This window comes from Dama dama, chromosome 15 (genome assembly GCF_033118175.1).
Source record: "Dama dama isolate Ldn47 chromosome 15, ASM3311817v1, whole genome shotgun sequence".
Lineage (NCBI taxonomy): Eukaryota > Metazoa > Chordata > Mammalia > Artiodactyla > Cervidae > Dama > Dama dama.
Genome location: NC_083695.1, coordinates 73,729,348 through 73,745,184, shown reverse-complemented (window position 1 = coordinate 73,745,184; position 15,837 = coordinate 73,729,348). Strand labels below are relative to the sequence as shown.

At 40.1% G+C, this 15,837-nt stretch overlaps 1 protein-coding gene across 5 annotated transcripts in view; it reads left to right on the top strand.

Annotated features, from left to right (window-relative positions):
• Positions 1-15,837, top strand: part of SORCS1 (sortilin related VPS10 domain containing receptor 1) — a 581,948-nt gene that overhangs the window by 441,321 nt on the left and 124,790 nt on the right. For all 5 annotated transcript variants that reach the window (XM_061162594.1, XM_061162593.1, XM_061162595.1 and 2 more), the window contains exons 9-10: positions 3,934-4,113; positions 13,783-13,929. In XM_061162594.1, coding sequence (XP_061018577.1) covers positions 3,934-4,113; positions 13,783-13,929 — 327 coding nt within the window. The remainder of the gene's footprint in view (positions 1-3,933; positions 4,114-13,782; positions 13,930-15,837) is intronic.

The following is a 15,837-nucleotide window of genomic DNA, read 5'->3' as shown; positions in this document are numbered from 1 at the left end:
TGGCAAAGGTGATCGGAAAGCAGGGTGGGGAGATTTTAACATTGCTGTTACTATTAAGAGCATGAGGCCCAGCAGAAAGGGAGAGTTAGTGACAGTTTTCCTCCCTTACCAAGCTTGGAGCTCATTCTGAGCTACTCAAGTGAGATAAATGAGGCAATACATATGAAAGTGCTTTGAGCATTTTGGAGGACAGATACTCTATAAAAGCAAGGTAATATTATTATTAGTATGGATCTAGTTGTCTGTGTTGGAGAAGATCGATGTGAACTGGGGTGTGGGTGATGAAAAGGCTGCTTGATTCACAGCGAGAGACCCTAATTCCAGACCTAGATCTGTCACTCACCTGCTCTGAACCTTGGGCTGGTTTATCAATTTCTCTGTTTTTTTTTTTTTTTTCTTCTACTTTTTTTTACATTTTTTAAAATACAGAGCTTAGATTCACAATAATATTTTCTCAAATGTGCTACTCAATAAAATGCCTTTAGAGATGCTTCATGAAAATTTGGTTTTATGATCGAAAGTTTAAAAAAGGAAACAAACTCCATTCCATGCTCCTTGTGTGGAGATTAACAGAAGCTCACCAGTATTTAAAGGTTCTAGGGTGTCCTGTGAGCAAGAAAGCTGTATAATTTGCATTCATCAAAACATTTTACAAAGGGATCCATTAAAAAAGAAAAACTATTAAAATCCAACAATATTGATGTCCTATGGAACAGACATTGGGAAATGCTCTAAAAGATCTCAGAGTTCACTTCTTGGTCTAAAATTTTGTGTCTCAGTACAAGCTTTCAACATGAAGTGCCATTTTGGGAGAAATAGCATGTTTTCCTGATATAAGTCGATGTAGGCAAGAAAAGGAAAGATGGCATTTAAATATGTCATAGTTTTCAATTAAAATATTTAAGACCAATGGCATCTGTCATTTTTAAACAGTCTATTCAATAAAATTAGATTATATTTAGAGAAAGATCTGTCTTTAGCCCTTATCTGGTGATGACTATTTAATCTGTTGGTTTTTAATTAATTGATTTTTAATTAAAGGATAATTGCTTTACAATGTCGTGTTGGTTTCTGCCATACATCAACATAAGTCAGCCATAGTTCTGTGAATAGTTCTCTAAATGACTTAAACACTGAAAAGCATCCATGTTTTCTCTTCCACATCTACCAAGGATAAGTTTAAGTGGGCTGGGATAATATAGATGATTTACTCTGGCCCCTAAGATTGTTTAATGCATCGTCTATTTGTGGCCTGGGCCTCGGAGGTTCATGAGGGCACTGATTCACTCCAAAGACACAGAGGTGGGCATTAGTTACGTGACATTTGGGTTAGTGCTGAAATATTTTAGCTTGAACTCAGGGGTGATGCTACACCCTGCTCACTGACAAGGAAGGAAACATGAATTGGGAGTATTTGTTTAAGAGTTCTAAATGCTAGGGTAAGGATGTTGATATTTGTCTTGTAGGAAGTGGGGAACCATTGGCCCTCCATGGATGAATGACCCTTGGGCTTATTTCCACAGTTAATTGCTTCCATTAGGAAAAAAAAAAACAACATGTGGATAAACCACTTCTTTATTAGTGTGTTAGTGTATATATAATATATATAAATATAATATTTCAATACCCTAATATTTGCAATGAACAGAAAGGCCAAATCAATCTGGCTTAATCAACAAAGGAGATTTAGGGTTTGTGTAACTAAAAATAGCTAGCATGTATGGTTCCAGGGCACTGTTTGTTATATGCTTAATACTTACTAACTGATTTAATCCTTTCAGCTCCATGAAGGGCATACTATTATCTCTAGTTTGCAGGTAGAAATTCTGAGGCACAAAGTTCTGTTCACATAGCTAAATTTCAGAGCTAGGATTTGAACTTAGCTTTATTTAAAGACCGATCTTTCAATCATTTTGCTTTACTGTCCTCTCTAAAAAGTTCACACGTGACCAGACTTCTTAGGTATCCACATTCAGAGACTCCAAGGGTGTCACAGAATTTGAACCCTCTTTCTTTACCTTATGAACCTACTTTTTTTTTTTCTGGATTGGCTTATCCTCTACCTGCAAGATATGTCTCAAACAGATCTAGATTTTATTTTTTATTCTGACTGCTTGCAAACTAACAGGAAAATATAATTTCTCTCTCTCTGTAGTAATTCACAGTCATTCTAGAATCATGTCTTACTTAGTTTGCTTGGGTGGAATGTCCATTGCCAATCCAATCAGTGTTCCTTGAATGCTAGGCCTCCAAGATCACTTCTGGTGCTGAGGGTGGGGGAAAGTAGCAAAAACGGAGAATAGAGGGAAATTTGTCTGAGAGGGATGAGAATGTTTTTCAAAGAATATCAAGCTACCATTGCCAGGGGAAATGTACATAAGAAAAATAAAATGTACATAAGTAAAGTCGTACATTGGGCGGCTTTTATACCAAACCTCACTTTGCATTATCAACCACCTTGGATTCATGGGCAGGATTCATCGGTGGGCTCCTGACTCTGGATTGTTTCTATAAAATTGTAATCAGGCTCTAGAGTATGGCAGTAAGGTCTGAGAAGGGCTCAGGAACACAAAACTCTTTGAGTAAGGACTTCTTCCTTCTAGAATCACGTGAGTTCACTAAGATCAACTTGAAAGAGGAATGAGAGACTCATTCCTCTGTTTCTAAAGCAGACTTGAAGCTGAATTGCTGACTGACGGATTGAGAGAATACGGGCAGAGGTTGCAATGAGAAATTTAGAAGTTAGGTAGAATTGGAGTTGTTGTCAAGCAAGACTGACAGATCTCCTGAAGCCTTTCAAGGAGAATGGATGATTCCTCTTGGAGAATCTGAGCCCTGAGCTACACAAAGGCCAAGGATCTTTTCAGGCTGTTCTTCTGCCTTTAGGCTTATGTGTAATTCTGTTTTTGTTTTGTTTTATTTTGATTTTTGGTTTTTAAAGTGATACTGATGTGTACCACCTTGGATGAAGGGGGAAAGGTTGCTGAGGGCAATCAGCTGGCATCCTTGAGGGAGACGGCAGGCCTTGGTCTGAGACAGCAAGCCCTGGTCTGTGTCAGTCTCCCCCTGAACACCTGCTCCTCTGGGATCAGAAGTCGGGGAGAAAGGAGTCAGAATCCCCACCCCAGGGGTTCTGCTCACTGCCTCTCATTACCTCTGCCTTGTTTTTATCTTCCAGGACAAGCAGAGTCTGAAAACATCATCAATTATGCAGTGTTTCTTCTCTCCTTTATTTAAGGTTTCCTGATGAACTTCTCACGGTACAGGTTTAGATAAGCTAAGACCTAGAATGCTCATTAACCTGAAGGTTAGTACTCTGGGGTCTCAGGTAAACATTTTTCCTCCGGGACTTCTAGGGCTTGCTGAGCCTTAGGAAAGTGCTTCTCAAACTTGGATGTATATATTATACATCCATGGATCTTATTAAAATACAGGTTTCTATTTGACAGGTGAGGCCTGAGGTTCTGTGTATCTAACGGTCTTACCGGTGATGGTCAAGCTGCTGCTCCATGGACCACAATGAGAGATGCAAAGCTTGTCTGTTTTCTCTCTGTCCCTCGTTCTGTCCTGTGTGTGCCTTCTGAGCAGGTACTCTGTGTTTTGCAAATTTATCAGGATGCCTGATTCTCCAAAGTCATACATATTTGAGAAATTATCCTTCAAATTATCTAATGAGGCAATTAAATTGTAACTGAGCTCCCAAGCATCTCTCTGTCTTATTTTCTGATGACCTTACCTTGTAAGTGACAAAGGAAATAGGTGACTAACGCTCAACTAATTATTATTTCGCAGATACACAAAAGGAAAATCTCTATCCTCCCTCACACTACCTACATGCCTGTCCTGGTGTTCCTCGTCTTCACATTCTGTGGACACACGCCAGGGGCACGTATAAAATGTTCTTCCTCTCCCCTTCCCGGTGTCTTTCCTCAGGACATGCATGTCATCAGCACCGATGAGAACCAGGTGTTCGCAGCGGTCCAGGAGTGGAACCAGAATGACACGTACAACCTCTACATCTCAGACACACGTGGAGTCTACTTCACCCTGGCCTTAGAGAATGTCCAGAGCAGCAGAGGGCCTGAGGGCAACGTCATGATCGACCTCTATGAGGTATGTCACAAGGCCTGTGTGGTCTTCAGCCACTGCGGTGCTTTGACCGGCCGTCGAATGCCACGGGTTGGCCCTTCCCTCAGTCATTTTAATGACTAGCTCCTTACGTGGCCTTGGTCTGTTTGGGAGAGAGAGGGGATTGCAGAACATTTATATTGGTTAATTTATAATTCACAAGACATCTCTGGGAGAGATTCTTCGTTGACCAAGTCCAGAGGACTTGGAAAGTGTCTGGGGAAGCAGTCAGGTAATTAAAAGGTTTGAATAAGAGTGGGCCTAGTATGAAGTTTGAAAATAGTCTTAAAGGACTAATAGATGTCAGGGGTGAAGCAAAGTGACCGGCAGGGCTCTCTTAGGTCTCTAAAGAAAGAACTAAGGGAACGTCTTTGCATTGCATCAGAACACACTCCCTTGACAAATGCTTTCCCTATGTAATTCATGCAGAATATTGAGCAGAGTTCTCTGTGCTTACAGTATATCCTTGCTTGTTAACCTATTTTAAATATTGCAGTGTGTACCTGTCAATCCCAAACTCCTGATCCATCCTTCATAAATGTGTAACTGAATCTTTTTGCTGTACCTGTGAAATTAACACAACATTGTTAATCAACTATGCTCCAATATAAAATAAAACTTGAAAATTATTGTAGCTAAATATTGGGGGAAAAAAGAAGACACTCACTTGGACTTGAAGACCTTTCTTGACTACATAACCTCTACAGGCTGATTGTCATCTTCTCAGGGGTCCAATGTATGAGATAAGATTCATATGTCTTTCTTTTCCTAAACAGGGCTGAAGAGGAGAAACCAAAAAGCAGAGTTTACCAGATTTCCTTAAGGGAACTCTGACCCTTTTTTCTCAGAAAGACCAGGTTCAAAATAAAGTCACGTGTTGGCTCAGTTAGCTTTCATGACAAACACCAACACTTTACTGGCTGTTTAAAGTAGATTCAGGTAAAAGAAAGCTGCTATTTGGGGACGGATTTTATCCATTTGCCAGTCTTGTGCTGTGAAGGATTCATAGTGGGTTATAATGAGCCATTACAAAACGTATTTGGAATTTGGGAAGTGCAAACATCTACTTATATGCTATTGAAAAATAGTTATAAAACTTATTTAAATATGTCCAGTCACAATACTGCCATTTGGTTGAGGATAAGCTCAGAGAATATAAGTTGTTTGTGTGATGAGTAGAAAGGGACTCATATCCAGTTATGTCAAAGAAAGAAACCAATTTCACTTAAGAAACTTAAACCTATCATTGGAATTCTTTTAATGCTCTTTATATTCCTTAATCTTTAGGTATTTTGGGGAGTTTTCTTCTAGTATCTGAACTTCTCTGTATGTATAAAGGCATGTTAGCAAACTGTAAGCACAACTCAGAGCTCAAGTATTTGTAATGGAAATTACAGTAGACTGACACAGGACATAGTTTGTGTGTATATATTTAGGAAAATACCCTGCAAACTTTTTATGCAGTCACAAATTTCTTCCACTTCGTTTCCTGCCCATGTTCCAGACAAATATAGTATCATATATCTCAGCCTCAAACTGAACATGTATTCTGGAAAACATTTACATATTCTAGTGATTTACTTTCAAATTCATGTTGGATAAAATTGTGATTTAGGGTGTAAATTTTGGAGTCAAGCAGGCTGGGTTTAAATCCTGGCCATGCCACATATATATCTCCGTGAGATAAATCCAACAATTTTTGAACCTTAGTCTCCTTGTTTAAAATAAGGGGATAAAGGTAATATCTCCTTGATAGGATTTCTTTGAGGATGAAATAAGCTAATCTTCTTAAAGTACTGTGAACAGTGCCTGAAATATAGCAATACTCAACAGATTATAGACAGTATAATAAATATTACATTCCAGTGAGTTTAAGCCTGAAAACAATGTTCTAGTCTTATAATCTTAAAACCAACCCACATTATTTAAATGCCCAATGTACTTCCACTGTCCAGGATCTCTACTTCCTCCTGTATTGCAGTTAGCAAGGCCACATGCCATCCTTTATCACCAAAGTTGTATTCTTATGCCGTGCATGCATGCTCAGTCATGTCTGACTCTTCTCAGAGTGTGTGACCCCATAGACTATAGTCCTCCCGGCTCCTCTGTCCATGGGATTTCCCAGATAAGAATACTGGAGTGGGTTGCCATTTCCTTCTCCAGGGAATCTTCCCAACCAGGGATTGAACCCGGGATTGAATCCTGCATTGCAGGCAGATTCGTTACCATCTGAACCTTTTCTTATGAACAAATGTAAATTGCCACATTTCAGTCCTCTTTTGTAAATGTCATATAAACATTTAAAGTTTAAGTGTGTTTTGTTGAAATACCACACATTTTCTTGCTTTGATCCAGTGTTTACAGTGGAAACATCTTGCTTCGAGAGTGTGAAATCTACTCAGCTGTCCCACAGTAATCAGACAGTTGGCCTCTCTGGCCTCGGATCTGTCCCTGCTCTCTTGAAAACATTTTCTGATTTTCAGGTGGTGTTTTTCCTTCCTGATGACCTTCTCCCTCTTTTTAAATCCATGTGGAATAGTTTCTCTGGTTAATTTTATTTTCTGCCAAAATGGAGAACATTTTAATTAGTCCCTTGATGATGGAAAAGATGACAGATTTGAACACAAATGACTTTGTCATGTCCTGTTATTTGCAACTGTTTCCATGAATGGTTTTCTGAAATCAAAAATTACTAACAGGCAGGGACTGAGAAGAGGAACCAGAGGGACTCTGAACATGGCCAGCCATTTTTTGGTAACCTTTATGTTTTCCCTTTGCATCTCTCCTTTTGGTTGGTTGACCGTCTGTAGGGAAGCTGCTGGCTCTTATTATCCTCACTTTGAACGGTGGTGGGACTACATTATGTAAAGGTGTTCTGCATCCTGGGGCTGGGGGAAGAAGAGGCTTTGTTTTATTAACCTGGCAGTTCACAGCAACTTGATTTGAAATTGATGTGATCAGAACAGTAATGCCGTATAGGCTGATTACCTAGATAGAAAGAATATTGGCTGACACGGAACCTGGCACAAGTGTTCCTTAAAGCTGATTGTTCTGCCTAGCTGGAAGCTGAAAGCCATCCAGCATGAATTTCCCAGTAGAATGGCAATGAATGATGAGTGGTTAGAGATAAATGAGAAGTAAGAAAATCCATAAATGAATTAATAAGGAGAAAAGATGGGCAATATGCCAGATGGGAGTGACAGAGATAGAATATATAGAATGCACGTCTGCTCACATTTGGGGGGTGACAGAGGAAGATGACATGCATTCTTGGCTTCTACATGCTAATCACCTGCTGTTCTCGTGTGCTCTTTAAATTATGTTAGCAGATATCCACTGTGTAATATGACTGTTTGATGAGTCTGTGTATCAGGCATATGTATTGTTGGTGAGTCTGTGTGGGAAATGCAGAGGGAGGCACACTTTTCATTAAAAATAATCACTTTATTCACTCTTTCCTTGGAAACTTACAACAAATGGGGTTCTCTCTACACCAGAACCATGTGTATGTATGTGTTGAGATAGGGAAATGTTGGGGACAAAGTGTTGGGGCCCTATCTTACATGGTTTAGTTATTGAAATACCAAAAATTCCCCTCAATGTGAGGTGACCATTGCCATGGACACCATTCATGAAGAGTCAAGATATGAGCCAGGAAAGCTGGCCTCAGAGCAAAAATGCTGGGTAGTGATTTTTGTTGATGAAAGATCACAGTAAGTAGGTAATATCTGAGATACCATTTAGACACTTTATAAAGAATCTTTTAAATTATCTCATTCAATCTATATATTAACTTTATGACACAGGGACTGTAATCATCACTCTTGTTTATAAGTAAATGGAGGCAGAGAAAATGCAATCATTTTTTATAAGATTACAAAGCTAATAAGTGTCAGGATTAGGATCTGCATTCTAGAGTGTGCAGTCTTTTAACTGGAAACTGTTGTGTGTTTCTAGAAAGATCAGCATTCAGGCTTCTATTTGATTGTGGCCAAGAGGTAACCATAAGATAGAAGCCCATTAGAGAGCAGCATAAATCATATTAGACTATACCTACCTACAGAAAAGATCAGACGGGAAGAAGAAAATGGTCTGGGAAAAAGCCAACATAAATAGAATCAGCAGATGATGGCTTTGGACCTGTTCACCATTTACTGAACCAAGTCCCGAGCCTGCAGTTTAAGCACATTCGGCCTGTGTTATCCTGAAACTCCCAATTTTGCCTGGTGGATGTGTTCATGCAAGAGAATCCTAGAAACAAGTGTCCTAAAATTCTGTCATTCCTGAGGAGCACAAATTCTCCAGTGGCATCATGTGGAGCAGGTCACAGAAGACAGCAGGCCTGATGGTGGCCGGAGCAAAAGAGCTGTGATGAGTGTGTCTGAGACATGTGGTTTCTAGTATATCCATCTGGAGAGGATGATGATACAGAGTCTGACAGCTTTGGGCAATATCCTCCCTCCTCTGGGAAGGGGATATTAATTAATGATGATGACGGGCCCTTTGGTTTAATGGACAATGACAGTTCACCCCAGTCAATCAGAAGGGGTTGTGTTGAGAGTGAAGCCACCTGGCTACAAATTCAGAATGCACAGAATGTATGCATGCATGAGTGAGGCACGGTGGGGGGTATGACAGACATAATTGGTGACCGGTGCGTGTTGTTACACAGCCAGTGTCTTCTGTATGTTATGAGCACCTCTCTCTAAAAGAGAAAGCTCCACAACTCTGATGATGTAGCTACACCTCAATTCTTGGGAAAAGATTACCTCTTACAATCCAGCATAAGAGGTAGGGAAGAAAATTCCTCTCCCATTTAGGACATAGTTATTGCAAGACATAGAATATGCCCTCTAAATATTTAAGGTGATTCTCTCCCTGGGTAGGTGAGTGCTGCCTGACCAAGACAACAGGGAAGGAAAAAATACTTAGTCTTTTTTGGCAGTGGGTCCTCTGATGACAAAGGCACTTGCTGGGTATGTGTCTCTCTGGCTGGGATCCTCTCTTTAGAACAAAAAGTATCCTATCTCCAAAGACATTATGGTGGCAATATGTTCTCTTTCCCGCCATTGTCGTTGATTCATTTCTTAAATTCTCTTCTAAGTTTGACATTTCAGATTCATAATTAAAGTCTGAGATAGGGTGGGAGGAATCAGCTCCCAGTCAGCATCAGAGAAATAAGCAAAAATTTCTGTGCAGGAATCTTTCTAACATGGCCACCATGTGGAATGTATGAAAGATTTGGGGTAGGAGAGCACCTTCTAGGGATGGCTATTAAGAAACAAAGGAGATATCTGGAGTTCTTTCTTTAAATCAGCAAAGAAATCTAAGTCCCAGTACCTGGCATATTCTGACACTCAAAACAAATCTGCAGAGTGAATGTATACTTCCTTAGACATTCTAAGTGCTATTTTCCTGGTACTTAGAATGCATAAATCATGGATATTAAAAATATTAATTGAACAACTACTGAGTATATGTAATGAAGAATGAATAAAAAGCAATTTCCTGTAATGTCTACATATGACATTTCTCTCAGGATGAGAGAGAAGTTTGAAGAACTAGTATTGCCAAAGGGTTAGGTTCTTGGGTTCTCAAGTTAGACACACTGATGTGGAGTCCATTCCTAAGGTTCTTGGGGGAATGACCTTAGAGTGATTGGCCCCATCCAGACTTTGGTTCTTGCATGTGTAGAATGAGGACGCAATGAGTCTACCACTTACACTACATGGAGAGATGGATGTGCACTTGCTTGCAAAAAGCCTTTCATGTCATGTCTGACATTTCTTAAGTATTTAATCAATTTGGGGCACTATGAATTTGTTCTCTCTTCTAATGCAGAATTCTTGCTACCTATTTCACTAACAACAAAAATAGCACTTCTTGTATAAAGTGACTTTGAATTATTAATTTCAATGAGAGAATATGGTGGGTCGAATGCTAATCCAGAAGTTATACCCGAGTGAGACATGATGATGTGAGAGATGACAAGAGAAGCTAGGAAGAATTCACATGTGGTAAGAAGTTTGAGTACCAGACACATTTCAGAGAAGAAGAGTTGGGGACAGTCAGGATTAAAAGAGAGGTTCTGGTTTCTGGTAAAGACTTCCTGAGCTGGGTCTTGAAGGATGGGTAGGGAGAGATCAGCATTGGGATACTGTCCCGGGGAGTGGGGTAGCCTTCATGATCAAAGAAAGGAAGAGAAGAGAAGTAAGGGTGGCTTTGAGGCTGTCATCCTGAGGTCAGTGCTTTGTGTTGTCTTGAGGTTTGAACTCTGACACTTCATGTTGAGAAATCTCATCAACATGGTATTTTTGGCTTGGAGGATGTTAAGAGAATAAGAAATAATTACTAATTAACTTTGAAACCTTTGGTATCATATTCCCCCATATGACAAAGACATAAAAGTGGCTTCTCAACATACTCAGCATCTTTGTGCAGAACTGAGACAGGCAGAAGAGGTAATAGCAGCTCTTCTCTGAAGGGAGACAGACTGCCAACAGTGGGATGTGCCATCTCCATAGGTGTATCTTCCTGACCTCTGTGTCTGTGTGAAGCCATGCTTCCAGTGGGAATACTAGTCCACCCTCCACCCCGCAACCTGCCCTGTCATCCCACCACAGCCCACCGCAGTGCACAAATGGGTTCATGATGTGGATGCAGAGGGAGTTGTCTGGAAATGTGTCCCCTCATCCTCAGCAGAAACCTAGACCTTAAACATAAACACACACACACATTAATACATATATGCATACATGTACACATGTATGCACACACACATACCCACGTGTACACACATATTCCACAGTTTGGGTTCTAATACTGCTCCCTTGGTATCCAGAGTCCACAGTAAGAGGATAGAAGTTCTAGAAACATAATGAGACCTCATGACAGGCATGCGCTGAGCCAGGCAGATGGGCTTCTCAGGCTCAGGGAAAAGGAACCATGAGTGGCACAAAAACCTAAGAGCAGGCAAGGGTGACCGTCTTTGCAGACCAAGCCAAAGAGGCCTAAGCAAACAGATAAATAAGTAAAATAAAAATACACTCCAAATGGGATTTTCCCGGATTAAGTGCCTTGGCCACAAGAGGAAAATAAGCAGACCTTCTTCAGCTCTATCCTTTATTGTGATACATCCCCTTGAATTGGCTAAGTTTTTACTCCTCAAGATAAACCTGAAGGCCAGGTTGCCAGAGATGAATTTCAAAGCTCTAGGGGCATTTGATAAAGCCAGACAAGCGGGAGCCAGTAAAGTCACCCGCTTCTGCAAATCAAACGCACCAGCTTCTAAACACGCGTAGCCCTGCTCTGACACCCGGGCCAAAAGAGGAACGGGGCAGGTGGGGGTGGAAACTGGAATAGGTAATTTTTTTTTTTCCTTCTCTATGTCCTATGAACTTCTAGAGTGTTGCATTGTCCTTGTTTAGTACTGCTGTGGAGGGAAGACAGGTACAACTGTGGGAAAATTGTGATTTATGAAATCAAAGCTTTAAAGAATTGTCAGTATAGTGTCATTTAAATATGTAACAGCCTCTCGAACATATGCAAGGCCAACATGGGCTTACCTGGTGTGTAATCCTTATGGAGCCAGTGTAGTGAATAAATAAACGTTGTTTGCAATTAACATACCATTGTTAAGAGGTAGAGTATTCCTGGAAATTTACGTCTTCCACATTTGTGGAGGATCCACAGTATGTAAAAAAAGTATTCTGACTACTGTTACAGGCCCCAAATGAAGCTTGTTTTCCTAAGTAGTCCAAAGTATTCCCACCAGCAACTCATTTATACCATTTATTTGCTTAACAAACTTGTTGTTGCAAAAGAGTACAAAGTTGGCTCAACTCTAAATTATCCCAGATGCCAAAACAGCAGGTACGAACTAATGAGGTTTCACTGTGTCAAAAGCAAAGGCAAAACGTGCGTGTTCTATTGATCGAAGCCCAACCTCTTTGAATTGACAAAGTCAGAGCCGTATTTGCTGAAAGAATGTCAGAAGTCTAACAGATTTGGATGTGAACCCCAAGTGTTTGTTATCCTCAGCAATTAGATTTCATTTATGCCTGAGTTTCCTCATCTGTAGAATCAGGATGATAGGTGCTGTGCAGGTTTATAGTGAATATTGGAGGTTTTACCTAAAAAAGACTGGGTTTAGTGTTTTGTACATAGCAAGGACTGATACCATGGTTTCATCCTTCTGCTTAGATTTTTTCATATTATAATATAAAGGACCTGAGTTAAGTTAAATGGGTTCAGGTATGCTTTCTAGCTTATTCACTTACCCTCTGTCTGTGCTCCAGAAAGTCACTTAATCTAAGTTTCTATTCCCTCATCCTCAGATGAGGCCATATCTCCTTGGCTTTTGTGAGGATTAAATGAGATAACCTTTGCAGACTGTTAGAATGCACCTGTCAACACTTTTCAGACTCTTCTCACTACCAGGTTTTCCTGGATTGTTCTAATTTAAAGTAGAGTCATTTATGCATAAATATGTTTAATTCTAAAACACATGAAAAATATGACACACAATTAATGATTTGTTCCTACACCGTTTTGGCAACTTCTTTATCGTTGCCTCTTTCCTAAGATATAAAAGAGAAAAAGTACTCATATTTGCAGAGTCAAATAAACAATAAAGGCTGTTTGTGGTAGGATTAATAGTATTATAGAAATTGAGGAGGAATTGTTTGACCATTTAGGAAAACCACTACTTCTTTACATTTAAAAGCTGTTCTCTTTTGCTTAATATATTTTGGTAGTTTAATAGGTCTTTTACAGAAAAAAAAAAGTGATAGTCATTGGATCCAGAGTTTGCAGTGACCTCCTTTAATTGCCCAAGGCTATAAATAGTGCAGTGATTGCGTCATTAACAGCAAGGGCTGTGAAACCGCAGAGCTCTGAGTTAAAATCCTTGGTCTACCACTTACTGTCTGTATGCCATTAGGTGTTATGATCCTGGGCAACTCACTTTACCTGAATAAGCCTCAGTTTTGTCATTTGTGAAATAGAGTGATATTTACCCAAAAGGACTATTGCAGTAATTAAATGAGATAAAGTATTTAACTCTATGAGCACTTGCCTAAAATGAAGTAAAAGTTGTCATTGTTAAGTAACTAAGTCTTGTCTGACTCTTGGCGACCCCATGGACTATAGCACGCCAGGTTCCTCTGTCCTCCACTATCCCCTGGAGTTTGCTCAAGTTCAGGTCCATTGAGTTGGTGATGCCTTCTAACCATCTCATCCTTTGCCACCCTCTTCTTCTTTTGCCTTCAATATTTCCAAGCATCAGGGTCTTTTCCATTGAGCCAGTGCTTCGTATCAGGCAGCCACAGTATCGTACCCACTATTTGTTTATCATTTGCCAAGCACAGAACCAACAGCATCAGAGTTTATCTCTAGGCAACTGTAAGCTACTGTCAACCTACCTTAGATAAGAAGACTGTCAAACTTGCATTGGGCCACCCCTACCATAGGGGACATGGGGCTATTGCATTGTCTCCCACAGCCCAGGGAGTCATGCATAAGCACAACCCTCACTCTCTTTCCTTCAAGACAAGTGCTCACAGTTGAATTTGATAGTCTGGCTTCTTTTTTAACTAAAATAATTGTATTTCTTCTCAAATTGATGTATTTTTCAGCCATGTCAATTTTTCCCAGGTAGCAGGGATAAAGGGAATGTTCTTGGCTAACAAGAAGACTGACAACCAGGTCAAGACTTTCATCACATACAACAAAGGCAGAGACTGGCGTTTGCTGCAGGCTCCGGACACAGACCTACGGGGGGACCCTGTGCACTGCTTGCTGGTGAGTCTTCATATGGGGCTGAAATGCCCCACGTAGTGAGGCCTGGAGATGGAGGTCATTAAGCAGATGCATATGGTCCCAGGGCTTCTTGCTCAGCTGATGAACAGGAGCGGATGGGGAAAGGTGTGAAGGTGGTTGTAGGAAAGAGTCACAGCTTTGCGGCTTGTGATGGACCAAAGCTATAAGAGAAGATAAGTAATTTTCTTGCTTATTTCCACGGATGTTCAGTTGCTGTCCAATTTCTGATGAGGACCACATATTGTAGTTTAAGGGAGAGTATGATAGTTTCCATCTGTAGTGGGAAAAGATACCCTTACTTTCTCATGAAGAACCTGTTAAGGATCTAACGACACATAAATTCAGCTGTAAAGTTGATGGACTGAATATAGAAATGTGTAAGTGTATTTTCCAGTGGACATGCTTATTCATATTTTCAGAGAAATTTATGCCTCAAACAGAGGTAAGGACCACTGATTTAAATCCTTAATCAGTACTCTTTATAATATATCCCATTCATTTATGACATTATATAAAGCTGGTATGGAAAAACTATGGTCTGTGGGGCAAATCTAGCCCACTGCTTGTTTTCTAAATAAAATTTTATTGGAACGTAGTAATGCGTATCCACCTATATGTTGTCTATGGATGCTTTTGCTCTACAGTGGCTTAATTGAGTAGCCACGACAGAAACTGTGTGGTCCATCAATGAGATATTTATTATCTGATCCTTAAAAACAAATTTTTTGACCCCTACTTTGAAATATGGCTTTTAAAAACTTGTCTAACATTGGGGCAGTAAGTAGGTCAGATCAAATTCTTTTTGTATTTGATTATGGTATCCAAGAGAGGAATCACAAATGTGTCTTGCCTTCAAGGAGATTTCTGTCTACTTGAGAGAGAATAGATTAGTGAGTGAATGATTATAAGGTCACGTCCTAGTTTTCTTAGTATTTATAATACCTTCCCTGTACCTGACACATGAATTTGATACTGAGTGAATGAAGGAGGGGAGGCAGGGGTTAACTGTAAAATAATATATCATTAAATGCTAATTTCTAGAAAACAAATCCAAAGTTTCATTTGAATTCATAAAAGGGAGAGAGCAATCTGTAAAGCCAGAGGAGAGACCTCTTAGTTTTAGTAAGCAGGGCTTGATATATACCAATTATTCACGCTCACCAAACAATCCCAGCTTTATTTAATGTTATGCACACGGAGCCTGCTTCCTTCTGTCCCGTGAAGTCTGAGCAGTCACTTCGCAGGTTCATCGTCTACAGCTGTAGGCAGGTCACCCTTCCAATGGAGAAGATGCCACAGCCACAGCTTGACCTTATTAGCTGCAGAGGATATCACAGTTGTCATCATGTATCAGGGGAAGCAGTCTGAAATTCTGCCTCCCACTCAGCTTATATTCTTATTAGTGGCAACTTACAGGGGGGGAAAAGCCAGCTGTTACTCAGTACACAAATCCAGTCACAGAGTAAGTGAATGTAGCAGTTAGGTATTGAATGCCTATTCTATGCAAGGCATATAGCATTTTAAAAATATATATATTTTTAACTGATTGATGATTGGTTTAAAACATTGGTTTGATTCCTGTCACACATCCACATGAATTAACCATAGGTGTACATTATGTCCTCTCTCTTGAATTTTCCTCACACCTCCCGCCCATTCCCACCCCTCTAGATTATTACAGAGCACCAGTTTGAGTTCTCTGAGTCATATAGCAAATTCCCATTGGCTATTTATAAGGCAAATAGCATTTTAAAAACATGCCCACCTCCCTCATTCAGCTGTTCCAAGTTGAAGCCAAAGACGCAGGAGATGTCCCAGTGCCTTAAATGCTGTCTTCCATCCCATCATGCATGTTGATGACTGAATGCCCATGAGAAAAAGTCAACTGTA